The 26,390-nt window shown below is 44.4% G+C and overlaps 1 protein-coding gene and 1 pseudogene across 1 annotated transcript; one reads left to right on the forward strand and one right to left on the reverse strand.

The window, feature by feature from the left end:
- Positions 1-1,202, forward strand: LOC103632010 (early light-inducible protein pseudogene; annotated as a pseudogene).
- Positions 2,730-6,297, reverse strand: LOC100280318 (uncharacterized). The gene is made up of 3 exons (NM_001153244.1): positions 6,177-6,297; positions 5,383-6,085; positions 2,730-3,967 (listed from the first exon to the last, which is right to left on the reverse strand). Exons 2-3 carry the CDS (start codon positions 5,710-5,712, stop codon positions 3,170-3,172), a joined length of 1,128 nt encoding a protein of 375 aa, NP_001146716.1. The 5' UTR covers positions 5,713-6,085; positions 6,177-6,297; the 3' UTR covers positions 2,730-3,169.
- Between the last annotated feature and the right edge of the window lie 20,093 nt (positions 6,298-26,390).

Here is a 26,390-nt window from a genome sequence, read left to right on the forward strand (position 1 = left end):
GTGAAGCAAAGGAGCAAAAGCCATCGACGCTGCTCTTGCTACAGCAAGTCTCTCTTGCAGTCTTGCCTGCTGCTACGAGCCAACGGCTCCATCTCCAGTTCTCCACAGTTCCTCCCACACACTGTGGCATGTCAGCGTTACAGCAACGGTAATGTCCGAGTTGAAAACAGCTCTAAGTTGGTAGTACGTACAAATTTATACTGACGTTCTTAGTTAACGCGCGTCAGTGAAAATAAACATACGAAGCCGGCTTAAGTAACTGTCATTGAAAATATATATTTTCAAACAATGCACATTAAATCAACCACTAGTAGAAATATATTTCTACTAGCTCCTATCATTAACGGTACTGAAAAACGTCAGTATAAATAATTCTAATACCACCTGTATAGAGTTTCTCTATACCAGTGATGGCCTCCGTGAGCTCCATCGCCACCGCCAGTGCAAGTCGTGCCGGTGCCTTCCAGGCGTCGTGTGCGCTCGCGCCGCGCCACCGGCATGCCTTGATCGCGAGGGTCCAGAGCGAGTACGTTGATCTAACAGCGGAAGAGACGACGACGACGACCGCGCCCACCACCTCCACCTTCGTTCTCCTCGCCACATACTCCTGCAGCGGCGGCCGCCCCGACGGCCAGGGCAAAGGCGGCGGGCCCCAGGCTGTGGGACGCGCTGGCGTTCGGCGGCCCGGCTCCCGAGCGCACTAATGGCCGGCTCGCCATGGTGGGCTTCGTGTCCGCGCTCGCCGTCGAGACCGACGCCGGCTCCGGACTAGCCTGGTTGGCGGCCACGACCGTCGTGCTCTCCATCGCGTCACTCGTGTCGTTGCTCAATGCATGGGGACAGCGACAGCGCCGAGGTCAGGAGCGGCGCCGTCATGAGCGCCGATGCCGAGCTCTGGAACGGCCGCTTCGCCATGCTTGGCCTCGTCGCGCTCGCCTTCACTGCTCACCGGCGCCCAGCTCATCAACGTCTAGACTGATTGATTTATTTAGGTGTGAGTAATCACTCCATTCTGGTGTATCATGAGTCTATTTTATAAATTTAGTGGGATAGTTCAATTCCTCATTTTAATACTAACTAATTAACTATTAAGAATGAAGTGGTGTTGGATCAACTAAATCTATTACACAAATAAACCAAACAAAAAATGAGGAGTGGAAAAATATTGGACTACTACCTTGTGTGGAGTGATAAAATATTACCAAACCAAACAAAAAAGCCAACCTCTTTGTGGATTTACGTGCACGCCAGTATTTGTTAGTCGGAGAAAATTAGATAAATGATGTTGAATAGGCATGATAAATGATATTTTATGGTTGTAGTGGGAGTTTAGGTGGAACTGCTACGAGAGAGAGAAAAGTAGAGATGGAATCTGGATGACGTGACGTAAAAGTGGGATATAGGAGACAAATTTAGGAGAACTGTTACGGGTAGTCTCACCCTTAGGATCTCACACGAACTCTTAAGGCCCTTTGATAATCCTAACATGAATGTTTGAGGGTTCTAAGCGTAGTTAGGGCTCCATGAACACCAGTGGCCTTAGACCCTCGGGACAATTCTGAGTGAATATCGGAATCCCCTGGCAACTGAAGGGCTCCCCTGTGAATATCTGGCGTCCCTAAATTGCTCATGGCCACAAGTGGATGTTGCAACTTCTATGTGTCAGGTGATCCTATAAGGGTGGAATCTGAGCCCAAAGGTGCCTCCGTGGAGGCTATTATCTCTCTGAACCTAGACCCCTTGAGTTGGACTCCTCGCGCCATACTATTCACCATACTACTCGTGAGGTCCAGCGACCAGTCTACTTTGTTAGTGATGAAGCCTTCTATAATGTCAAAACTAGGTATTGAGAGAACCAGAATTTTCTCTCTGCACGGTGCTTGGTATATCTCTTTCCGTTCGGCAAACCTAGATCAAAGCCAGGTCAGGAAGCCAGTCAGCCTAGGATCGAGTGGAACAATCATTCTTGGCCTGGAATCGATCCACGTGAGAGAACACTTGGATTTGTTCTAGGTAGAGCAGTGAGAATGGGAAGTCAAAATCAGATGGATTTATTCTCGATCCGGGTCAAAACAAATAACTAGATCGGATTCCAATCCAGGCCAATTTGTACAACCTGGAAGGAGGTTAGAAACATACCAATCCGGCCGATACGAACGAAAGGCCTTAGGCACATTAAATCTTAGTGATTACGTCATTTCCATTGAGAGTGTTGTTGCGACAACGATATGTTATTGGACGTATTGCAAAGTGGACGACAAAATTACTGCAGTTAACTTTGGTTTTGTCCCTACCACTAAGTGAAGAGCCCGTCATTCACATACTTTGTCGCATAGCAGATCATGTTACGATATAATCTAATTTATTTTAAACTACCATCTAGTTCAAAATAAGTTGGATTATATAATTTAAGTAGATTATAATGACCTTTAACTTAGTTTGAACTAAATATTAGTTTAAATAACTTACATTATACAATATAGACATATTATAATCCGGGTATGTTGTGTGTTTGTGTCTACAACAATGTTTTTCCCAAAACAAACCATTTAATCTCATTTCTATAATCACGAATTTATCTTCCGAATTTCGCAGACCAAATAAAGCAGCAATGCGAGAGCCATTTCTTGAATTTTCCGTCGTCTTTATTGAGGTGAATAAAAAAATCCCAGATCTTCGAACAGAAATCCAGTATAGTACTTAATTCGAACTGAAATCCAGTAGTACTTCAGAACCGCAACACTACAAAGCTTCCACCGCATGAAATTAGACAAACAGTTTGCACACAACCACTGACAGAAACATGTATAACCATCAGTACTACTTGCTGAGTCGCTGTCACTGTACATAACTACAGACTGAATTCCTGACGGGCAGGGTCGTAAAACAACCAACAGATCGCTGGCGTCGCCTAAAACAGCCACTCCAGTGGCAAGCAGCAATCACTAGTCAGATCACATCAGATGCACCTAGCAGTTCTCCCTTGACACCATGGCGAATGCCAGCCAATTCTCATGGAAGCAAGCCCTACCATTGGCGAGGAATTCAGAAGGGCATGGAAACCGAGCAACGGAAGCAGAATTGCCTAGTCTTGCTGACACAGTGAACACAATTCAGGAGCTGCGGGTTCTGGTAAGATGGAAATAACAAAACAGCAACGAAGCCAAGACTAATTGCTAGATGTTGGGCCATCTGAGTTGAGATAACCCATCTTCTCAGACAGCACATTCATATCATCCTCGATTACAGGGCTATCGTTCTCCTCGCCAAGTCCTTCGTTCAGCAACTGCTCCCAGAAGTTGTCATTCAGATCCTCCTGGGGCATGTCTTGCTGCTGCTCAGAGGTACTGCCAATATCAATATCAATATCAATATCATGTGGCCCAATCAGGCCGTGGCCATCGAAAGCTGGGCTCTCGAGGTCAGCTGGGATTCCGTCGACAAGGAATTCAACTGGGTCCTGGGCATTAAACAGGACCGGTGAACCTTGCTCCAAGCTGCTACTAGCCCCCAAGTCATCAGCTTCAGGCCCTTGGTCGATGCGCCGTCTTCTTTTCTTTGAAATAGCATCTTGAAGCTCCTTCCTCATCTCATTCTGGGAAACCAGGTGCTTCAAGAATTCAGGATTCCGCATGACACGTGCCAAGAACGCCATCATCTGCTGCTGCTTCTGTTCAGTCCCTTGTAGCCTATCCTCCATCGCTTTGAGATTTGCCTTTGTGTTCTGCTGCTCCTGCCTTAGCTTCACCACTTCTGCCATCAGTAACTGCTTGTCTCTCTTCAACATGTCAATCTCTGCATCATATCCAAAATGTCCCACCTCAAGGTAAGGCCCAATGGACTGCTGGTTTGTGGCATTCTGAGCAGGAGGTTTTCGACGCCTGATGTTCTTCAGGAGGTGTCTCTGTCCCCGTAAAAAGCCCTCATTCGCGAATTCCCACCGATCAGGATCCACCTTCCTGAAACCCTGGATAGACGAGCAAACAGCATCAGGCAATGGTTAGCTTCAAAAGACCTCAAGGCAAGAAGATATGACTGGTATATTGCAGTAAAAAATGGTTAATTTTTCATCAGATCAGCAGTAAGAGCTAAAGTGAAATCAAACAAAAAGGTGACCTGCATTACCTCTTTAGGATACGTTCCAGTTAACTTTTGCACAGTTTCAGTTTGCATTGTTTTCAGTTACTTCTTCATTCAATTTGTTATCTTTCTTCTTTAATAAATCAATACTCATCCTTTTCTACTGTTTCAAGGACCTGTCATGTACTGCCTCATTCAAAAGAAAATAAGAAAACAATGAAGGATAAAAAATTAGAGATCATTATTGCAAAAATATTGTTTCGCTCCAGAAATATCGACTTCATTGAGAGAGAAGAATCCATGAGAGGAACAACACAAAGTGCAAGAACAGCATGAAGTTTAGCATCTGACAGTGACACATGACCTAAGATGTTACTATTCAACTATGCACATCATTATAAATAGCTCCAAAGAGTGGGCATTCAGAAGTATTCCAGCTGCTATTAATTCAAGAAAAGGAGCCCTGGCATCAAAACAGAGAAGTACAGCACACGAAGGGTGATGCTGCTGTTGAATAGCTTAAGGAAAATGACAATTCAAAAATATATTATCCTTTATAGATGGTTGTTTGCTAAAAACACAGCAGTAATATTTTCCAAAATGCCAACAAGGTTATCTTCTTCATTTCCTTCCTTTAAGGACAACATGAGCAGATGTGGCGAAGCACATTCCTCATGATAACTAAAATCAACTTGTCTGGGGTTTCTATGTGCTTGTACACAAAGACTATGTAATATGCAACTGTAGTATTAACTTCCATTATACATTCATGCCTGAATACGCTGTCAATTAAACTTATTTGTTTAATTAATTATATATGGTGCTGTTTGGTTCAGCACCCTGAACGGTAACGGGGATGGAGTCACATGCCGCCACGATCACTCACTGCTATAGCTCTGGGAATGGATAGCGCTGATAGTTCTGTGAATCAACACAAACTGTTCTAACCAAACACAAAACAACACAATCGATTTACTCTGTGAATCGATAACGGACAAAAAGGACCAAACCAAACAGCACGTATATGTTTACAAATGTTCTTATCACCAAAAACAAGAGAGGAGGTTCTCACAACCCAATCAGAATAGTTAGATAGTGCACAGCAAACTTCAATGCCTATATGTGCCACTTTGCTGTTCCAATGCTGACCACAAAACATAACAAGGCAATTTCGAGGATTGCACCAACTACTTGCAAAATAGTCAACAGTGTTGTGTTTGGGAGCTGAACATTCAACCCTGTTAACACCTCAGCATCATGAACCATTCCATGCTGAACTGTAATGGGCAAACAAACACTTACATAGGTGTTGAGCTGCCGGACGAAGCTGGAGAAGTTGTTGTGCTTGAAGTGCCTGGGCAGCAGCACCGTGGCGAAGGCGTGCGGATCCCACACCACGAAGCTGTTGTTGGTGGCGCTCCAAGACACAATCAGGTCGGTGTCCGAGTCGTCGACCATGTCATATGTCTTGGTGAGGAACGGCGGCGGCCCAGGGTCATGCAGACCCTCCATCGGCTTTGGTGCCGCGGCGACGGCCGCGGACGGCCCATCCGCGGCCTCCACCGTGCCTGCCATCAAATCTCCTCCCTCCCCATGGCTCTCCTCCTTCACCTGGTTCAGCGTTGAGTCCATAGCCGGATCCTACCCTCCTAATCCGAGTAACGATGCTAAAATCTCTGCTCTGACACCGGAATGGAATAGTCTGTTGGACAATGTCAGTAAAACTCCGTTGTAAAAGAGCAGCAACGAGCAGCTGCCCCTAGCACACGGCCACACAGGAGTACAAGGCACGCATCGACGTTAAGGCATACACACACACGGCGGCCGGCGCGCATCTAGCACGGGGATAGGGAACATGATAAGGTGTCATCCTGGCAAGACCACCTCACCATGTTTACCCCCACCTACAGCTCTGCAAGTACAGGTAGAAAGCAGCCGACAAACTGGGGGCCAGAGCACCACGCCAGACGCCAGGGGCGGAGAGGAAATCAAAGCCGCCGGGTGCCTGAAACGACGAACACAGCAAGAAGTTGATCTTCCGCGGCGGGAACCAGAAATAGGAGAGATTTGAGCGGGAAGGCGGGAGCTTCTGGGACCTCGTGGTGGCACCAGGGCGGGATCTTCTTCCCTGTTGCCCGGAACCACGGCGGGGGTGGGTGAGCCGTCACGAGCGCGGGGAGGGTGGGTAGCTCAGCAGCCTACTAGATGCAGTGGCTCTGGAATGGTGGGTAGGGGGATAGGGTATGGATTTGGCTATTTCGGGAAAGGAAGGTTCTGGAAGGCGAGGGGACGGGGGATGGGGATAAAGCGTCGGGGGGCGGGGACCGGAACTGGCGCGGCGGGAGAGAGACGGAGGAGGAAAGGGTCGCGATCGCGGTCGCTGCCTCGCTGGCGGCGCTAGTCGGTGGAGTGAGTGAGGGCATGGCAAGTGGCGCTGATGAAGTGGGCCTAGGCCACAGATGGGCCGACGGGGACAGGTGTCGGTAGCGCCCGTGCCGTCGAGGTGCTGCTCATGCACGACGGCACGATGTTGTGTTTTTGTTTACTGCACCGTCTAAGAGGTTGTCTCCGGTCAGCTGCGGCCTTAGCGGCCTCTCATCTCCACTTTTAAGAGACAACTATGAATAAAATTAATGTAGTCCTATTCTATCCTTTTAACTCTAAACTAAATAACATTATTTGAGTTATCGTTCCACCTCATCCTGTTCTATCATTGTAACCAAATACACCCTAAATTTATAGAGCCTCATCTTAAATACATATTTAATATATGATACAATAGTTTAGCTGCGAAATACTACAACATATCCATAACCTGGTTATAGGTAAACATGTTAAAACCTAAAAAAAAGTTTTTAAAGTGATGTTGAAATATGTATCTTTTTATTTACCCGTTGTTTAATATAAATATATTTTTACATGTATCTTTAGTGTTTATATTAGTAACATTTATACATAAAAATATCTAAAGGGCATCTATTTTAAACCTTGACGTGGGCCTCTAAAATCTCGTGATTGTCCCTGTCTCCAGCGTGCATATAGTCATATAAAATATTGTTTTACATTGTAGGTCGTACTATTTATAGAGTAAAATTTGAAATATAAGATAAGAGATAGAATAGATAAATTGTTGGAGATTGTCAAAGAGGCTATAAGCTAGCTAAATGTTAAGATGTAAGAGATAAGAGGAGAGTAGAAACGAGTTATAAACTTACTGTCGATTTAGACATAAGAACCAAATTTTGTGAGAGATAAATAGGGTTGTACATTAACAACGAAAACTAACTACTATACAAACGAGTTAAATGGTAAGCTACAAAAATCCTTACAGCCATGAGACAATCGTTTCAACTTGTGCTTAACATGTGCATTACTATTTCTATATATCATATAGATATATTTTATTTAAATAAGGTAGTTATTTAAATATGTTTTTAACTTTTATAATAATTTATGCTTTATCTAAATTAGTCATTGTGTTCAATCTCATCGTGTCTATCGTATAATTTGTGTAAGTACATTTTATATGACGGGTAAGAAACCCCAATTGCAATTATCATACCGTGTATGTATCATACATACACATTGACAAATTTACATGTAGCTTTAATGTCACTGTGTATGTTGATGTCTTAACAAGTTGAACCCGCGGGTTTTTCATGGGTTTCCACCTAGTTATGGATTGGTTTAGGGTGAATAATGTTATTGTGTGAGTTGGGTTTAATTTCCTTCTTATGTTTTAGGTGGTTGTGGGATGGATGTAAATGTTACTAGATTTGGATGTGGGTTGGGTTTTTTGCCATTAGCAGGCTTATATGTATGTAGTGTCTTTTTATCACGATGAAAAATACTTATTTTTTATATATGCCCCCTGTCGACCGTTGGCGCGGGCCACGCGTCGCTCGCGGATTGCGCGGCCGACCGTTGCGCCGGCGGCCGTTGGCTCATCGGACAGTCCGGTGCACAACCGGACAGTCCGGTGAATTATAGTCGTACGCCGCCAAACATTCCCGAGAGCGGCCTGTTCACCGGAGTCTAGCTTGGCACACCGGACACTGTCCGGTGCACCACCGGACAGTCCGGTGTGCCAAGCCGAGCTGAATCTTGGCTGTACACAGGCACTCTTTTCCAATCTTTTCTTTTCCTGTTTCTAGCACTTAGATAACTTCATTAGTGCTCAACCAAATGTACTAAAGTCTAGAAATATACCTTGTTACATGATTTGCACTTCTTCAAACTTTGGCACAATTTATCATGTGTTGCGCACTTAATCACCAAAACAATATAGAAATGGCTCAAGGGCACATTTCCCTTTCAATCTCCCCCTTTTTGGTGATTTATGCCAACACATCAAAAGGCAAATGCAAAACATGCAACATTGATTCGAATTGAAGACCAAATTGTTTTTGACTCAAATTTGTCATATTTGGATCATTCTTTACCACCACTTGGTTTGTTTTTGCAAATCAAATTCATTTTCCTATCTCTAAGTCAAACTCACTTGTTTGGGCATTAAGAGAGATAATCCAAGAGTGAAAATGATCAAGATCCAAAAACTCCCCCTTTTCCCATAATCATAAATTCTCCCCGCAAGAGACCAAATTTTGACAATTAGAGTATTTTGACAAATCAAAAGTTCTAACTCTACTATTTTCAAAATTCTCAAGTGGTAGTTGATCCATTTGCTTTGGCCTTAATTTCTCCCCCTTTGGCATTAAGCACCAAAACAGGATTATTATTGGCCTTTTAACCCCATTGTCTCACCAAAAATGTCAATTAAGAGCAAAAAGGCAATCGGAGCTTAAGAATGAACTTAGAGATTAGTACACTAATACCGGAGTGCAGTGGAAGTCTTTGCATGGTCCAAGTTCACCTTTCCCTTTCAATTCACCTTTGAGACTACATCAAGTAAACTCAAGCACACATGTTAGTCTTAAAGGGTCAAGTTGTAGCACTTCTCCCCCTAAATATGTGCATCATTCACATATGGACTTGTGAGGTCCGGGGATCCCTTGCACAACTTGAGCACCATAAATAAACAATGAATCTCATAAATGCATAAAGTAACTTGATCAAGGGCATAAAACACATGTATGCTATAGATCAATCCAAGTTACGTGAATCTAAGACATTTAGCTCACTACGCAGCCTGCAAAAGGTTTTCTCATCTAAAGGCTTAGTGAAGATATCGGCTAGCTAGTTCTCGGTGCTGATATAGAACACTTCGATATCTCCCTTTTGCTGGTGGTCTCTCAAAAAGTGATGTCGGATGTCTATGTGCTTAGTGCGGCTGTGTTCAACAGGATTATCCGCCATGCGGATTGCACTCTCATTGTCACATTGGAGTGGGACTTTGCTCATATTGTAGCCAAAGTCCCGGAGGGTTTGCCTCATCCAAAGTAGTTGCGCGCAACACTGTCCTGCGGCAACATACTCGGCCTCAGCGGTGGATAGGGCAACGGAGGTTTGTTTCTTAGAACTCCAAGACACCAGGGACCTTCCTAGGAATGGGCACGTCCCTGATGTACTCTTCCTATCAACCTTGCACCCGGCATAATCGGAGTCTGAATATCCAATCAAGTCAAAGGTAGACCCCTTTGGATACCAGATCCCGAAGCAAGGCGTAGCAACTAAATACCTAAGAATTCGCTTAACGGCCACAAGGTGACATTCCCTTGGGTCGGATTGATATCTAGCACACATGCATACGCTAAGCACAATATCCGGTCTACTAGCACATAAATAAAGCAAAGAACCTATCATAGACTGGTATGCCTTTTGATTAACAGACTTGCCTCCTTTGTTGAGGTCGACATGTCCGTCGGTGCCCATTGGTGTTTTCGCGGGCTTGGCGTCCTTCATCCCGAACCGCTTGAGCAAGTCTTGCGTGTACTTCATTTGGGATATGAAGGTGTCGTCCTTGAGTTGCTTCACTTGGAACCCAAGGAAGTAGTTCAACTCGCCCATCATCGACATCTCAAATTTCTGTGTCATCACCCTGCTAAATTCCTCACAAGACTTTTGGTTAGTAGAACCGAATATTATGTCATCGACATAAATTTGACATACAAATAGGTCAGCATCACAAGTCTTAGTGAAAAGAGTTGGATTGGCTTTCCCAACCTTGAAAGCATTCGCAATTAGGAAATCTCTAAGGCATTCATACCATGCTCTTGGGGCTTGCTTAAGTCCATAGAGCGCCTTAGAGAGCTTACACACATGGTCGGGATACCGTTCATCCTCAAAGCCAGGGGGTTGTTCCACGTACACCTCCTTGATTAGCCCGTTGAGGAAAGCGCTCTTTACGTCCATTTGAAACAACCTGAAAGAATGGTGAGCGGCATAGGCTAACAAAATGCGAATAGACTCTAGCCTAGCTACAGGAGCAAAAGTCTCCTCAAACTCCAAACATGTGACTTGGGCATAACCTTTTGCCACAAGTCAAGCTTTGTTTCTTGTCACCACCCCGTGCTCGTCCTTCTTGTTGCGGAACACCCACTTGGTTCCCACAACATTTTGCTTTGGACGTGGCACCAGGCTCCAAACTTCATTCCTCTTGAAGTTGTTGAGCTCTTCCTGCATGGCCAACACCCAGTCCGGATCTAGCAAGGCCTCTTCTACCCTGAAAGGCTCAATAGAAGAGACAAACGAGTAATGCTCACAAAAATTAGCTAATCTTGAGCGAGTAGTTACTCCCTTGCTTATATCACCCATAATTTGATCGACGGGGTGATTCCATTGGATCATCGCTCGGACTTGAGTTGGAGGGACCGGTGGTGCTTCTTCCTCCATAACTTGTTCTTCTTGTGCCCCCCTTGATCACACGCCTCTTCTTGATGAACCTGTTCATCATCTTGAGTTGGGGGTGCACCATCGTTGAGGAAGAAGGTTGATCTTGCTCTTGTCGTTCCTGTGGTCGCACATCTCCAATCGCCATGGTGCGTATTGCGGCCGTCGGAACATCATCTTCATCTATATCATCAGGATCAACTTGCTCTCTTGGAGAGCCATTAGTCTCATCAAATACAATGTCGCTAGAGATTTCAACCAAACCTGATGATTTGTTGAAGACTCTATACGCCTTTTATTTGAGTCATAACCTAGTAAAACCCCTTCTACAGCTTTGGGAGCAAATTTAGAATTTCTACCTTTCTTCACTAGAATGTAACATTTGCTCCCAAATACACGAAAGTATGATATGTTGGGTTTGTTACCGGTAAGAAGTTCATATGAGGTCTTCTTGAGGAGGCGATGAAGGTAGAGCCGGTTTATGGCGTGGCAAGCTGTGTTCACAGCTTCCGACCAAAACCGCTCAGGCGTCTTGAACTCTCCAAGCATTGTCCTCGCCATGTCAATAAGCGTCCTGTTCTTCCTCTCTACCACACCATTTTGCTGTGGTGTGTAGGGGGCAGAGAACTCGTGCTTGATGCCTCATCCTCAAGGTACTCCTCCACTTGCAGATTCTTGAACTCGGACCCATTGTCGCTTCTTATCTTTTTCGTCTTGAGCTCAAATTCATTTTGAGCCCGCCTTAGGAAGCGCATAAGAGTCCCTTGGGTTTCTGTTTTATCCTGCAAAAAGAATACCCAAGTGAAGCGGGAAAATCATCAACAATTACTAAACCATACTTACTTCCCCCGATGCTGAGGTAGGCGACGGGTCCGAAGAGGTCCATATGAAGTAGCTCCAGAGGTCTTGATGTGGTCATCACATTCTTGTTGTGATGAGTGCTTCCCACCTGTTTACCTGCCTGACAAGCTGCACAAGGTCTATCTTTTTCGAAACATACATTGGTCACATGTTCTCCCTTTAGAAGTTTATGAAGGTTCTTCATCCCAACATGTGCTAGACGGCGATGCCACAGCCAGCCCATGCTAGTCTTAGCAATTAAGCATGCATCTAGATCGGCCTCCTCTTTCGAAAAATCAACTAAGTAGAGTTTGTCGTCTAGTACACCCTTAAAAGCTAATGAACCATCACTCCTTCTAAAGACAGACACATCTACATTGGTAAATAGACAATTATATCCCATATTACATAGTTGACTAACAGATAATAGATTGTACCCGAGCGATTCAACTAAAAACACATTTGATATGGAATGCTCGGATGAAATGGCTATCTTTCCTAGTCCTTTAACCTTGCCTTGATTCCCATCTCCAAAGATGATCGAATCTTGGGAATCTTTGTTCTTGACGTAGGAAGTGAACATCTTCTTCTCCCCCGTCATATGATTTGTGCATCCGTTGTCGATAATCCAGCTTGAGCCCCCGGATGCATAAACCTGCAAGGCAAATTAGGCTTGGGTTTTAGGTACCCAACTCTTGTTGGGTCCTACAAGGTTAGTTACAATAGTCTTTGGGACCCAAATGCAAGTCTTGTCTCCTTTGCATTTGGACCCCATCTTTCTAGCAACCACTTTTTCATTTTTACATGAAAGTACATACGTAGTGTTGCAAGCATGAAAGTCAGAGGTAGGTGAAAGGGAATTAGGCTTACACCTATTTCCTAATTGATTTTGGTGGTTGAATTGCCCAACACAAATAATTGGACTAACTAGTTTGCTCTAGTCTATAAGTTCTACAGGTGCCAAAGGTTCACAATAAGCCAATAAAAAGACCAAGAAAAGGGTTCAAACAAAGAGAGCAAGGGACAACCGAAGGCACCCTGGTCTGGCGCATCGGACTGTCCGGTGCACCACCAGACAGTGTCCGGTGCACCAGGGGACTCCAAGCCAAACTCTTCACCTTCGGGAATTTTCAGAGGGCTCCACTATAATTCACCGGACTGTTCGGTGCACCACCGGACAGTGTCCGGTGCCCCAAGGGAGAACAACTCTGAACTCGCCAGCTTCGGGAATCCGCTCCGCTATAATTCACCGGACAGTGTCCGGTGCACACCGGACTGTCCAGTGTGACAGCGGAGCAACGGCTACTTCGCGCAACGGTCGACTGCAACGCATTAAATGCGCACCTGCGCGCGCAGAGGAGTAGAGCACGCGCGGGTGGCACACCGGACAATCTACAGGACTTGTCCGGTGAGCCACCGGACAGCCAGGTGGGCCCACAAGACAGAGCTCCAACGGTCGAACCCCAACGATCTGCTGATGTGGCTGGCGCACCGGACAGTGTCCGGTGGCGCACCGGACTGTCCGGTGCGCCATGCGACAGCACACTTCCAACAGCCATATTTTGGTGGTTGGGGCTATAAATACCCCAACCACCCCACATTCAAGGCATCCAAGTTTTCCACCTTCCAACTACTTACAAGAGCTCTAGCATTCAATTCTAGACACACCAAATAGATCAAATCCTCTCCCAATTCCACACAAGGCTTCAGTGATTAGTGAGAGAGATTTGTTGTGTTCTTTTGAGCTCTTGCGCTTGGATTGCTTCCTTCTTTCATTCTTTCTTGCGAGCAACTCAATTGTAACCAAGGCAAGAAACACCAATTGTGTGGTGGTCCTTGCAGGGAAGTTTGTTCCCGTTTGATTGAGAAGAGAAGTGTTGGGGACTTGTTCTCAAATGCTATGAATTAAGAACAAGGCAACATAAAATGTTAAATATCAAACCCCTTCGTCCTTCAGAACATTATTTCCCTTCGGATATAATGAATTTCGGACGAAGGTTGTGAAGAAAAAGCTTTCATGAGCACAATAAACAATGAGGAAAAATTCATATACAAGATAGGAAAAATAATATAAACATTATCATCAACTCCCTTTTATTTGCATTATCATATTCACAATAGCAAATTACAAATGTACCTTCGATTTGACGGAAAGTAAAGGTACAGGCGTGATGCAAAAAGCGAATGCCAATGTCAGCGTGAACAGTACGGGAGTACTGTTCATCTATTTATAGGCACGAGACGCAGCCCATGTAAAATTACATTAATGTCCTTTGCTTTTATCAATAACTCTATAGTAATTCTTCGAGGTCTAATTTGGCTTTTCATCTTTAAGTCAGTTCCCCTTTTCTGTTGTCATGCCGAAGCTTTTCTGCACATAGCTTCGTGATCGTTTCATCCTTCGTCATGATCGTCTTCCATTTCAGTCAAGCTTCGTCTTGACCATGCTCTTATATACCCGCAACCTGATTCCGAAGATACCTGCTCGCATACTTGGAAAACATTGTCAAATTATGTTTTTGAGGACCTTCGGAAGCCGAAGGCCCCCAACAGTAGCCCCTCACAATATTAATTTGCTGTAATGATAAATTCATATTGCGATATGGACGAAGGCCTTAAGCCGAAGGTCCGAAAAAACACCTTCTCTTTGTTAGAATAGCAACAGTCTTTGACAAGCGGGACCCTCCAGTTTTCAACGCACTAGGTGTATAAATAAGAGCTCATCACGGGTTTATTTGGCACGCTCTCTTGCCAACTGCTTTTACTCACCCAACTTTTAGCCTACGCGCAACAACACTTGCTTGGCCTTTTGGATTTTTAAGCTTCGGTTTCGAGAGCACTTTCTCAGCGTTTGCAAGGATGTCTGAAGATAAAAAAGCTGTTGGTGACTCGAAGCTAAGTCTTTCTGAGGAGATGCATCTGGGCTTTCTTCAATCAATGTCGAAGACTAATACAGAGAAGATTACTAAAGAAATTTTGGAGGGTTTATCTGAAGATACTGGTGACAGTGACAATTATGATGTGGATAGTGGTGGTGAAGACTCCGAAGATCGACCTTGGCGACCAAGCCATGCGGTTTTTGGTAAATCAAGTATTAAAGAAAATCATCTTGTCAACATGAGGGGCAGATATTTCCGGTACTTGTCCGTTGTGAGGGCTGATGAAGGAGAGAAGACTTGTCCGACTCCTGAGGAAAATGAAGTCGTGGACTCGTGGTATTCCGAAGCTTCTTGAAAGCTGGACTACGATTTCCCTTAAGCAGTTTTGTTGTAGAGGTACTGAAGTTATTTGAAATCTACCTTCACCAACTTACCCCCGAAGCAATCATAAGGATGAATATCTTCGTGTGGGCCGTGAGAAGCCAAGGCTTGGAACCTAATGCGAAAAGTTTCTGCAACATACATGAATTATTGTACGAGACAAAACCCTGGGGTAAGGAACAGTATCACAACAATTTTGGTTGCTACAGCTTCGGCCCCGGTCTGGGTCAAGCTGCCCCGTGCCGACCTTTCAAAAGAGGTGGCCTGGCGACTGGATGACGAAATGGTTTTACGTGAAGAATGACTTGAAATCACGGGAAGATATAAAAAGGATCATTATGCGCCCCATCTGGCAACGCTTCGGCCTGCGGAGGCTGAAGGTGGAAATGAATGAAGCAGCCGAAGAATGCCAGAGAGCCTTCGGTGTTGTTTGCTCTTATATTGGGACAAGGGATTTGGTCCAAGAACATATTGCCTTCAGAGTATGGCCACTTGTGGAAAAATGGGAAATGTGAAAGTCGCCTAGAGGGGGGTGAATAGGGCAAAACTGAAATTCTCAAAAATAATCACAACTACAAGCCGGGTTAGCGTTAGAAATATAATTGAGTCCGCGAGAGAGGGTGAAAAACAAATCGCAAGCGAATAAGGAGTGAGGCACGTGGATTTGTTTTACCGAGGTTCGGTTCTTGCAAACCTACTCCCCGTTGAGGTGGTCACAAAGACCGGGTCTCTTTCAACCCTTTCCCTCTCTCAAACGGTCCCTCGGACCGAGTGAGCTTTTCTTCTCAATCACTTGGAACACAAAGTTCCCACAAGGACCACCACAAGATTGGTGTCTCTTGCCTCAATTACAAGTGAGTTTGATCGCAATGAAGAATCAAAGAAAGAAGAAAGCAATCCAAGCGCAAGAGCTCGAAAGAACACAAGCAAATCTCTCTCTCTAATCACTAGGGTGTTGTGTGGAGTTTGGAGAGAATTTGATCACTTGGGTGTGTCTAGAATTGAATGCTAGAGCTCTTGTAAGTAGTTGAAGTGGGAAAACTTGGATTACTTGAATGTGGGGTGGTTGGGGGTATTTATAGCCCCAACCACCAAACTAGTCGTTTGGTGGTGGCTGACTGTCGTATGGTGCACCGGACAGTCCGGTGCACACCGGACATGTCCGGTGCGCCAGCCACGTCACCAGGCCGTTGGGATTCGACCGTTGGAGCTTCTGACTTCTGGGCCCGCCTGGCTGTCCGGTGTACACCGGACAAGTACTGTAGATTGTCCGGTGCACCGTCTCGCGCGTGCCTGACTTCTGCGCGCTTCGGGCGCGCATTAAATGCGCCTGCAGGTGACCGTTGGCGCGAAGTAGCCGTTGCTCTGCTGGTTCACCGGACAGTCCGGTGTACACCAGACATGTCCGGTGAATTATAGCGGAGCAAATTCCCGAAGGTGGCGAGTTCCAGAGTCGCTTCCCCTGGGGCACCGGACACTGTCCGGTGTACATCGGACAGTCAGGTGAATTATAGCGGAGCGGCTCTGGATTTTCCCGAAGGTGATGAGTTTGGCTTGGAGTCCTCTGGTGCACCGGACACTTTCCGGTGGTGCACCGGACAGTCCGGTGCGCCAGACCAGAGGTGCCTTCGGTTATCCCTTGCTCTCTTTGTTGAACCCTATACTTGGTCTTTTTATTGGCTAAGTGTGAATCTTTGGCACCTGTATAACTTGTACACTAGAGCAAACTAGTTAGTCCAATTATTTGTGTTGGGCAATTCAACCACCAAAATCATTTAGGAAATAGGTGTAAGCCTAATTCCCTTTCAAAATGCCGAAGGAGACTATTAAAGAAACTGACGAAGGTGGACTAGTCAGGCTGAAATACACATTTAAATACGGAGATAAATTCGTTGAGCCAGATGATGACTGGTTGAAAAGTATTGAGGCCATCAGTGATGAATTACTTGGTGTATACTCAAAGGTCGAAGATACTGCATTATCGGCGGCCTTCGGAGGCCGAAAAAGGAAAAGACTCAATTGGGTATTTGATGCAATTGGGTTTGTCTACCCTGACTACCATTATCCAGCACGGGGTGAAAAAAGAAAGAATGCATCTTCTGCGAAGGAGACTGCTTCAGCCGCTCCTAGCGAGCCGGCGCCGAAGAGGAGAAGGGTAAAAGTTCTCACACACCGACCACGTTATATTGAATCGGCCACAGTGCCTGCATTTGTCGGTGGGACTCCTTCGGCCACTGAAGCTAAAGAGATAGCTCCCCTGCCAAATATTGAAGTGCTGGCCGAAGTGCCAGTGACTGAAAAAATAGAAGAAACGAGGGCTGAAGAAGAAAAGACATCAGAAGTCTTGAGTCCTTCGGCAAAAACTAAGGCAACAAAAAGCCATAAGGGTCCAGCAGTGACCCCTAAAAGAAAAAGGATGGTCAATGTGCTAGATGTATTAGAGACAATTAAATCTTCAAGCACAACTCCCAAGAAAATTGCTAAAACTTCCGAAGTGCACACTGAAACCTTTGACGCCGAAGCTTCAAAGCCACAGTCTGAAACTGAAGCCGGGCCTTCAGAGCCTGCCAAGGTGAAATCCTTGGAAGCTGAAAAAACAGAAATGACAGAACAAATTTTGAGTGAAGAAACTAGCACTGCTGCCCCCGAAGCATCTTCCAAAATACGTGACTATATTGTACGACATGCTTCGGGGAAGAGATTATCTGAAGAAGAGTTTTTTGAAGCTAATCACTATGCCCGAGAACTGAAGTATCCGAAGGGGGCCTTAGTGTTCAACGACACAGATGAAGATGACTTCTTATACTGCCTCCCAGACAACAAAGAATTATCTGTCTGCCGGGAGATGACTAGAAGTATGGGGTTCCCGAAGCTTGAAGCTGGGCTCTGCGCTATGACGAAGGATGATCTTGCGGATAGCCTTGCGTATAATAGTCTGAAGGTATGAGAATTGTATATTTGGAAATTTACAATTTTTGAATCATTCTTTTATTCTTATACTAATTCTTTTTCATATAGGGTTTAATACTGAGCAACGCTTTGAGAGCGCAAAAGAATGCCGAAGACGAGAGCTATAATATTGCTTTCAACAACCTACGAACAGAAGTTATTAAGCTGAGGAACGAAGGTTTGGAAAAAGATAAAATTATGCTTACACTGGTGGACAAAATAAAGGAAGACGAAGCTACCTCTAAGGCTCAAGCTGAAGCCCAAAAACGCGAAATTCAGGATCTTCGGAAACAGCTGGCCAGAGCTAAAGAAGAACGCATACTTGAAGAAACAAAACGAGAACTTAGCGATCAATGGGCAAATCATTTGGAAATAAATGTTGAAGAGCTTCGTGCTTCCAAGAAAAGGTGCTATGATAAATCCATAGAGTGTGTTAAGAAGATAAAATCCAGCTTCGCCAGCGTTGGCGCATTCTCTAGCGAAGAAAATTTCACAAGGGGGAATCCAGAAGGCCCGATTGAATGGATTAGTCACGAAGCTGAGGCCTTCGAAGAAATCTTGAATAGCCGCGGAGACATATGTGCTTTTTCAGGCGCCAGGGGGATTGCTACTGTTTTGGAAAGAAAGGGCTGTGGTCATGTGAAATCTTTAGCGCAATCCGAAACTGCCTTGTCTTCTGAAGATATAAAGGACCCCTCGGTCGAAGCAAGCCTGGTTGGTGGAAAATTTTTCACCGACATCTGGGACAATGGCGGCTGAGAAATGGCTCAAGAAATCATTCAAAAAAGCGAAAAAGGCATCCATGATGCTAGGAAGGTAGCAGAGGCTGCTGAGAAAAGCGCAGAGCCCGAAGGGCAAATAGGTATTAACTAATGGTTTTTATTCTGTTGTAATTTTTTATTTCAAACTTTGTTCGCGGTTTGTAATAGTAATATAGCCGTATCTTCTCCTCCCTCAGAACCTTCTGAGGCATCTCTGGGCCCCCACCCGAAGGGGACGACGAAATTAGAAAAATGGCCGAATCCATCATGGACAAAGTTGTCGATCAGCTACTGAACGAAGCTGCAGAAGTAGTTCTTAGGGAAGAATAAATGATATTGTAAAAATATTTGGAATGTAACATGTGTAATACTTTGTAACTTTGAATGTAATATATAATCTATTTATGGTTCAATTCTTTACGATGCATGAAATTTTGCATACATACCGTTTTTTGAGCCTTCGGCGAAAAAACACCTCCCTTCTTTTCATGCTTCGTGAAGAAAATCTTATATATCACAAGAATTTCCATACTTCTCTGATGAAGAATATCCAAGCTTCGTGAAAACATTCTCCGAAGCTATAAAAAAGTTTTATGTTGTCTCTCTAATGAAGCTACACTTCTTCTCAATTTATCTTGTGCCTTAGCACGATTTTCTCTTTTTCAAAACATTCTCCGAAGATCAATATTGTATCCCCTTCTTGTTCCACATGCAATATGTTGTATGATGCTTATGTTATGCAAAATGATGTGATGATGTTATGTTATGCAAAATGATATTTGTGTCGAAGATACACACATCCCTGCAATAGAGCACACAATCTTTTTATATCAACGCTGACTTTTCGTTGTAAGCCTCCCTTAGGAGCTTCTTCGCCTTTTACTTCAGCGGAATCAGCGTTTATTTTTCGCTGTAAGCCTCCCTTAGGAGCTTCTTCGCCTTTTACTTTCAGCGGAATCAGCGTTTATTTTTCGCTGTAAGCCTCCCTTAGGAGCTTCTTCACCTTTTACTTTCAGCGGAATCAGCACTTATTTTTCGCTGTAGGCTCAGAAAACTTACACTGTGCTCCCTTAGGAACGACTTTTTACTGCTTCGAATAAATTGCACTGTGTCTCTTAGAACAAATTTTTGATAATTCAAAGGTCCTTCGTGCCACCATAAATTCTTATGCTTCGGCAACTCAAGCCTATGGAGAAGATATATTTTCATTATGGCAAAAAGCGAAACTGTTACAAGAAATTGAAAAACGATAAAAGACACTTAGACTTCCCATAATTGTTCCTTATTAACAAAAAAGTAATATTGAATGTGAAAATGCGAAAAAACTGCTGTGGAGGTAGGATATCTGTTAGTAAATGTGCTTCGACTCTGGCACAGTGCTATTGACTGTGCGAGCTTCGGACTCCTCTCTGAAGTCCCTCTGAAGGTGAGTGTGCTGACTCCCTTCTGGCTGCTGACCTCGCTGCGTTGGTGGTGGCGGTGGAGGCTGTTGCCAAGATGCTTGGGGTTGACTTGCCGAAGCAACAGAAGCTGCAGAGTGATTGCCTACATATTCTGGAATGTAAGGCGAATGGTACGAAGCAGTGTGCATGACCTGCTTCGGCTGACTCTGTTGTGCTGCAGCTTCTGCTATCTCCTTTTGCTTCTAGATGGTGACATGGCACATCCTGGTGGTATGGCCCTTGTCTTCACCACAGAATAGGTAGTAAATTCTTCTTGGCTGATCCCCAAATCTTCCCCCGAAGCCCCTGGCGCCTCTGCCCCTTGGCGCTAGCGGCCGAACAGAGCTTTGTTGTTGCCTCGAAGCTTGCGAAGAGTATTGTGGCCTTTGCTGTTGGCTCCCTCTATCATCACTTTGAGTGGAGTTATGAATTGACCTGACGTGCCTCGGATGAAATCTTCCTCCGAAGCCCCTGGTCATTTCAGAGAACCTGAATGCCTCCTCCCTTCTTTGGCGGAAGTCATTGTCAGCTCGGATATACTCGTCCATCTTCTGGAGCAGCTTCTCCAAAGTTTGTGGTGGCTTCCTGGCAAAGTATTGCGCTGAAGGTCCCGGCCGAAGTCCCTTAATCATGGCCTCAATGACAATTTCATTGGGCACTGTTGGCTCCTGTGCCCTCAGACGCAGAAACCTTCGGACATACGCCTGAAGGTATTCTTCGTGGTCCTGGGTACACTGGAATAAAGCTTGAGCAGTAACTGGCTTCGTCTGAAACCCTTGGAAGCTGGTTATCAACATATCCTTCAGCTTCTGCCATGAGGTGATTGTCCCTGGCCGAAGAGAGGAGTACCAGGTTTGAGCGACACTCTTGACGGCCATGACAAAAGACTTTGCCATGACTGCAGTATTGCCACCATACGAAGATATGGTTGCTTCATAGCTCATCAAGAATTGCTTCGGGTCTGTATGACCGTCGTACATGGGGAGCTGGGGTGGCTTGTAAGACTGGGGCCATGGTGTAGCCTGCAATTCTGTTGATAGAGGAGAAGCATCATCAAAAGCAAAATTTCCATGATGGAAATCTTCATACCAGTCATCCTCATTGTAGAAGCCTTCCTGATGAAGCTCTCTGCGCGGAGGCCTTCGGTTCTGGTCATCTTGAGCAAGATGACGAACCTCTTCCGAAGCTTCATCTATTTGCCTCTGAAGGTCAGCTAGACGAGCCATCTTCTCCTTCTTTTGTTGCACCTGTTGATGAAGCATCTCCAGGTTTTGGATTTCCTGGTCCAAGTCGTCCTCCGGAGGCGTTGGACTGGTGGCCTTCCTCTTCTGGCTTCGGGCCTCTCTAAGAGAAAGGACGTCCTGATTGGGGTCCAGCGGCTGCAGAGTGGCAGCCCCTGTCGCTGAAGCTTTTTTCGGCGGCATGACGAAGGTGATGCTTGCCGAAGGTGTTCAAAGCTCAAGAAATGGAAGTGAGTTCACCGGAGGTGGGCGCCAATGTTGGGGACTTGTTCTCAAATGCTATGAATTAAGAACAATGCAACATAAAATGTTAAATATCAAACCCCTTTGTCCTTCAGAACATTATTTCCCTTCGGATATAATGAATTTCGGATGAAGGTTGTGAAGAAAAAGCTTTCATGAGCACAATAAACAATGAGGAAAAATTCATATACAAGATAGGAAAAATAATATAAACATTATCATCAACTCCCTTTTATTTGCATTATCATATTCACAATAGCAAATTACAAATGTACCTTCGGTTTGACGGAAAGTAAAGGTACAGGCGTGATGCAAAAAGCGAATGCCAATGTCAGCGTGAACAGTACGGGAGTACTGTTCATCTATTTATAGGCAAGGGACGCAGCCCGTGTAAAATTACATTAATGTCCTTTGCTTTTATCAATAACTCTATAGTAATTCTTCGAGGTCTAATTTGGCTTTTCATCTTTAAGTCGGTTCCTCTTTTCTGCTGTCATGCCGAAGCTTTTCTGCACATAGCTTCGTGATCGTTTCATCCTTCGTCATGATCGTCTTCCATTTCAGTCAAGCTTCGTCTTGATCATGCTCTTGTATACCCGCAACCTAATTCCGAAGATACCTGCTCGCATACTTGGAAAACATTGTCAAATTATGTTTTTGAGGACCTTCGGAAGCCGAAGGCCCCCAACAAGAAGCTCACTCGGCCCGAGGGACCGTTTGAGAGAGGGAAAGGGTTGAAAGAGACCCGGTCTTTGTGACCATCTCAACGGGGAGTAGGTTTGCGAGAACCGAACCTCAGTAAAACAAATCTGTGTGTCATACTCTTTATTCGCTTGCGATTTGTTTTGCGCCCTCTCTCTCGGACTCGATTATATTTCTAACGCTAACCCGGCTTGTAGCTGTGATTAAGTTTGTAAATTTCAGATTCGCCCTATTCACCCCCCTCTAGGCGACTTTCAGTAGGTTTATTACACATTTTCCTAGGAGCATGAGACACAAAATTTCTCCTAGGCCTACCATTAAAATTGGAACTTGAAGCAATCATAGCATGTGAATTAAAAGCATTATAACTCTTATTATAATGAGAACTTCTAGAAAGTTTTCTATCATTATACATGAAAGCATGATTCTTTTGATTACTACTATCCATAAGGGACTTCCCTTTCTCCTTGTTGGAATGGGAGCCCTTTGGCTTGTTACGTTCTTGACTTCCTTTCGAAAGCCAAGTCCATCCTTAATTGAGGGATGTCTACCAACGGTGTAGGCATCCCTAGCAAATTTTAACTTATCAAAGTCATTTTTGCTAGTCTTAAGTTGGGCATTAAGACTTGCCACTTCATCATTTAATTTTGTAATAGAAGTAAGGTGCTCAACACATGCATCAACATCAAAATCCTTACACCTATTACAAATGACAACATGCTCTACACAAGAACTAGATTTATTAACTACTTCTAGCTTAACATTTAAATCATCATTAATACTTTTTAAATTAAATGATATCAAAGTCGGTGCTTCATTAGAGCTTAACCGCTCGAAGTGATGTCGGGAGATCACACCAAGAAGGAGATGGTGACCGGCGAGAAGCCCGCTACAAGCCACGGGAAGGCTCCATCGGGAGAGTCCTACAACAAAGGGAAGGGGAAGGAAAATGAATCCCCTTCACACAAGTCGCGTCGGAGTGGTGATAAGAAGAAGATGAGGAAGGTGGTTGTTGGGGACTTGCTCTCAAATGCTATGAATTAAGAACAAGGCAACATAAAATGTTAAATGATACTATCCTTCGTCCGTGAAACATTATTCCTTTGAGGATAATGGGTCTTGGACGAAGGTTGATGAAAGTATTATTACAAAGTTCAACCTTCGTGATAAATTTTCAATGAACATTGTAAAATAATGTAAAATAAAAGGTACAAAATAGATGAATGAATCACAGATGTATCATATTATATTCACTTAATATATTGAATCATTAAATACAATGATACCTATGCCTTGACAAAGATTGTATTCCGAGAGATGCGATTGCAAATACCAGAATGCGTGAACAGTAACGGAATACTGTTCACTATTTATAGGCACAGGACGCAGCCTGTGAGGAATTACAAGTATGCCCCTTATAAAAACTTACAACATTGACTCAGACCTTTATGGACTAAAAGGTCATTCTATCTTTAAGTCGGTTTGCAATGCCGAAGCTTTATGAAAAGGAACCTTCGGCCATCTCGTGCAAACAACTTCAGTCGAAAACTGCTTCTCCCTTGAAGACCTTCGGCGACGAAGCATAGACCCAACAGTGGTCTACTACGTGACCGACACCTCATCGCCATCCACCTCTGGCTCCGATACGTCGTCCGTAACTTCTAAGCGCCATGAGCACAAGAAGTTTAGTAAGATCCCCCTACGCTACCCTCGCATTTCTAGACATACACCTTTACTTTCCGCCCCATTAGGCAAACCACCAACATTTGATGGTGAAGATTATGCTAGGTGGAGTGATTTGATGCAATTTCACCTAACCTCACTCCACAAAAGTATATGGGATGTTGTTGAGTTTGGTGTACAGGTACCATTCGTAGGGGATGAAGATTATGATGAGGACGAAGTGGCCCAAATCCAACACTTCAACTCCCATGCCTCAACGATACTCCTCGCCTCTCTAGGTCGAGAGGAGTATAATAAGGTGCAAGGGTTGAAAGGTGCCAAGGAGATTTGGGACACGCTAAAGACCGCGCACGAAGGAGACGAGGTGACCAAAATCACCAAGCGGGAAACGATCGAGGGGGAGCTCGGTCGCTTTCGACTTCGCCAAGGGGAGGAGCCACAAGACATGTACAACCGGCTCAAAAGCTTGGTGAACCAAGTGCGCAACCTCGGGAGCAAGAAATGGGATGACCATGAAATGGTCAAGGTTATTCTAAGATCCCTCGTTTTTCTTAACCCTATGCAAGTTCAATTAATTCGAGGAAATCCTAGATATACACTAATGTCTCCCGAGGAGGTAATTGGGAATTTTGTGAGCTTTGAATTGATGATCAAAGGCTCAAAGAAGATCAACGAGCTTGATGGCCCCTCCACGTCCGAAGCACAACCGGTCGCATTTAAGGCGACGGAGGAGAAGAAGGAGGAGTCTACATCGAGTAGAACACCCATCGACGCCTCCAAGCTCGACAACGAGGAAATGGCGCTCGTCATCAAGAGCTTCCGCCAAATCCTCAAGCAAAGGAGGGGGAAAGATTACAAGCCCCGCTCCAAGAAAATTTGCTACAAATGTGGTAAGCCCGGTCATTTTATTGCAAAATGTCCACTATCTAGTGACAGTGACAGGGGCGACGACAAGAAGGGGAGAAGAAAGGAGAAGAAGAGATACTACAAGAAGAAGGGCGGCGATGCCCATGTTTGTCGGGAGTGGGACTCCGACGAGAGCTCCACCGACTCCTCCTCCGACGAGGACGCCGCAAACATCGCCGTCACCAAGGGACTTCTCTTCCCCAACGTCGGCCACAAGTGCCTCATGGCAAAGGACGACAAAAAGAAGAAGGTAAAATCAAGATCCTCCACCAAATATGAAACCTCTAGCGATGAGGATAATGCTAGTAATGAGGAGGATAACTTACGCATTCTTTTTGCCAACCTAAACATGCAACAAAAGGAAAAATTAAATGAATTGATTAGTGCTATTCATGAGAAGGATGATCTCTTGGACACCCAAGAGGACTTCCTTATTAAAGAAAATAAGAAGCATGTTAAGGTTAAAAATGCTTACGCTCTAGAAGTAGAAAAATGTGAAAAACTTTCTAGTGAGCTAAGCACTTGCCATGAGACTATTGACAACCTTAGAAATGAGAATGCTAGTTTAATTGCTAAGGTTGATTCAAATGCTTGTGATGTTTCAATTCCCAATCCTAGAAATGATAATGTTGATTTGCTTGCTAAGATTGAAGAATTGAACATTTCTCTTGCTAGCCTTAGGAATGAAAATGAAAAATTGCTTGCTAAGGCTAAAGAATTAGATGTTTGCAATGCTTCCATTTCCGACCTTAGAAGTAAAAATGATATATTGCATGCTAAGGTTGTAGAATTAAAATCTTGCAAACTCTCTACATCTACCGTTGAGCACACTTCCATATGTACTAGATGTAGAGACATTAATGTTGATGCTATCCATGATCACCTAGCTTTAATTAAAAAACAAAATAATCACATAGCTCAACTTAATGCTAAGATTAGTGAGCATGACTTAGAAAATGAAAAATTTAAATTTGCTAGAAGCATGCTCTATAGTGGGAGACGCCCTGGCATCAAGGATGGCATTGGCTTCAAAAGGGAAGACAATGTCAAACTTAATGCCCCTCCTAAAAGATTATCTAATTTTGTTAAGGGCAAGGCTCCCATGCCTCAAGATAACGAGGGTTACATTTTGTACCCTGCCGGTTATCCCGAGAGCAAAATTAGGAGAATTCATTCTAGGAAGTCTCACTCTAGCCCTAACCATGCTTTTATGTATAAGGGTGAGACATCTAGTTCTAGGCAGTCAACCCATGCAAAATTGCCTAAGAAGAAAACTCCTAAGGCATCAAATGATTCTAACATTTCATTTAAGACCTTTGATGCTTCTTATGTTTTAACTAACAAATCCGGCAAGGTAGTTGCCAAGTATATTGGGGGCAAGCACAAGGGGTCAAAGACTTGTGTTTGGGTACCCAAAGTTCTTGTGTCTAATGCCAAAGGACCCAAAACAATTTGGGTACCTAAAGTCAAGAACTAAACTTGTTTTGTAGGTTT

Source organism: Zea mays, chromosome 7 (assembly GCF_902167145.1).
Source record: "Zea mays cultivar B73 chromosome 7, Zm-B73-REFERENCE-NAM-5.0, whole genome shotgun sequence".
In the NCBI taxonomy this organism is placed as follows: domain Eukaryota; kingdom Viridiplantae; phylum Streptophyta; class Magnoliopsida; order Poales; family Poaceae; genus Zea; species Zea mays.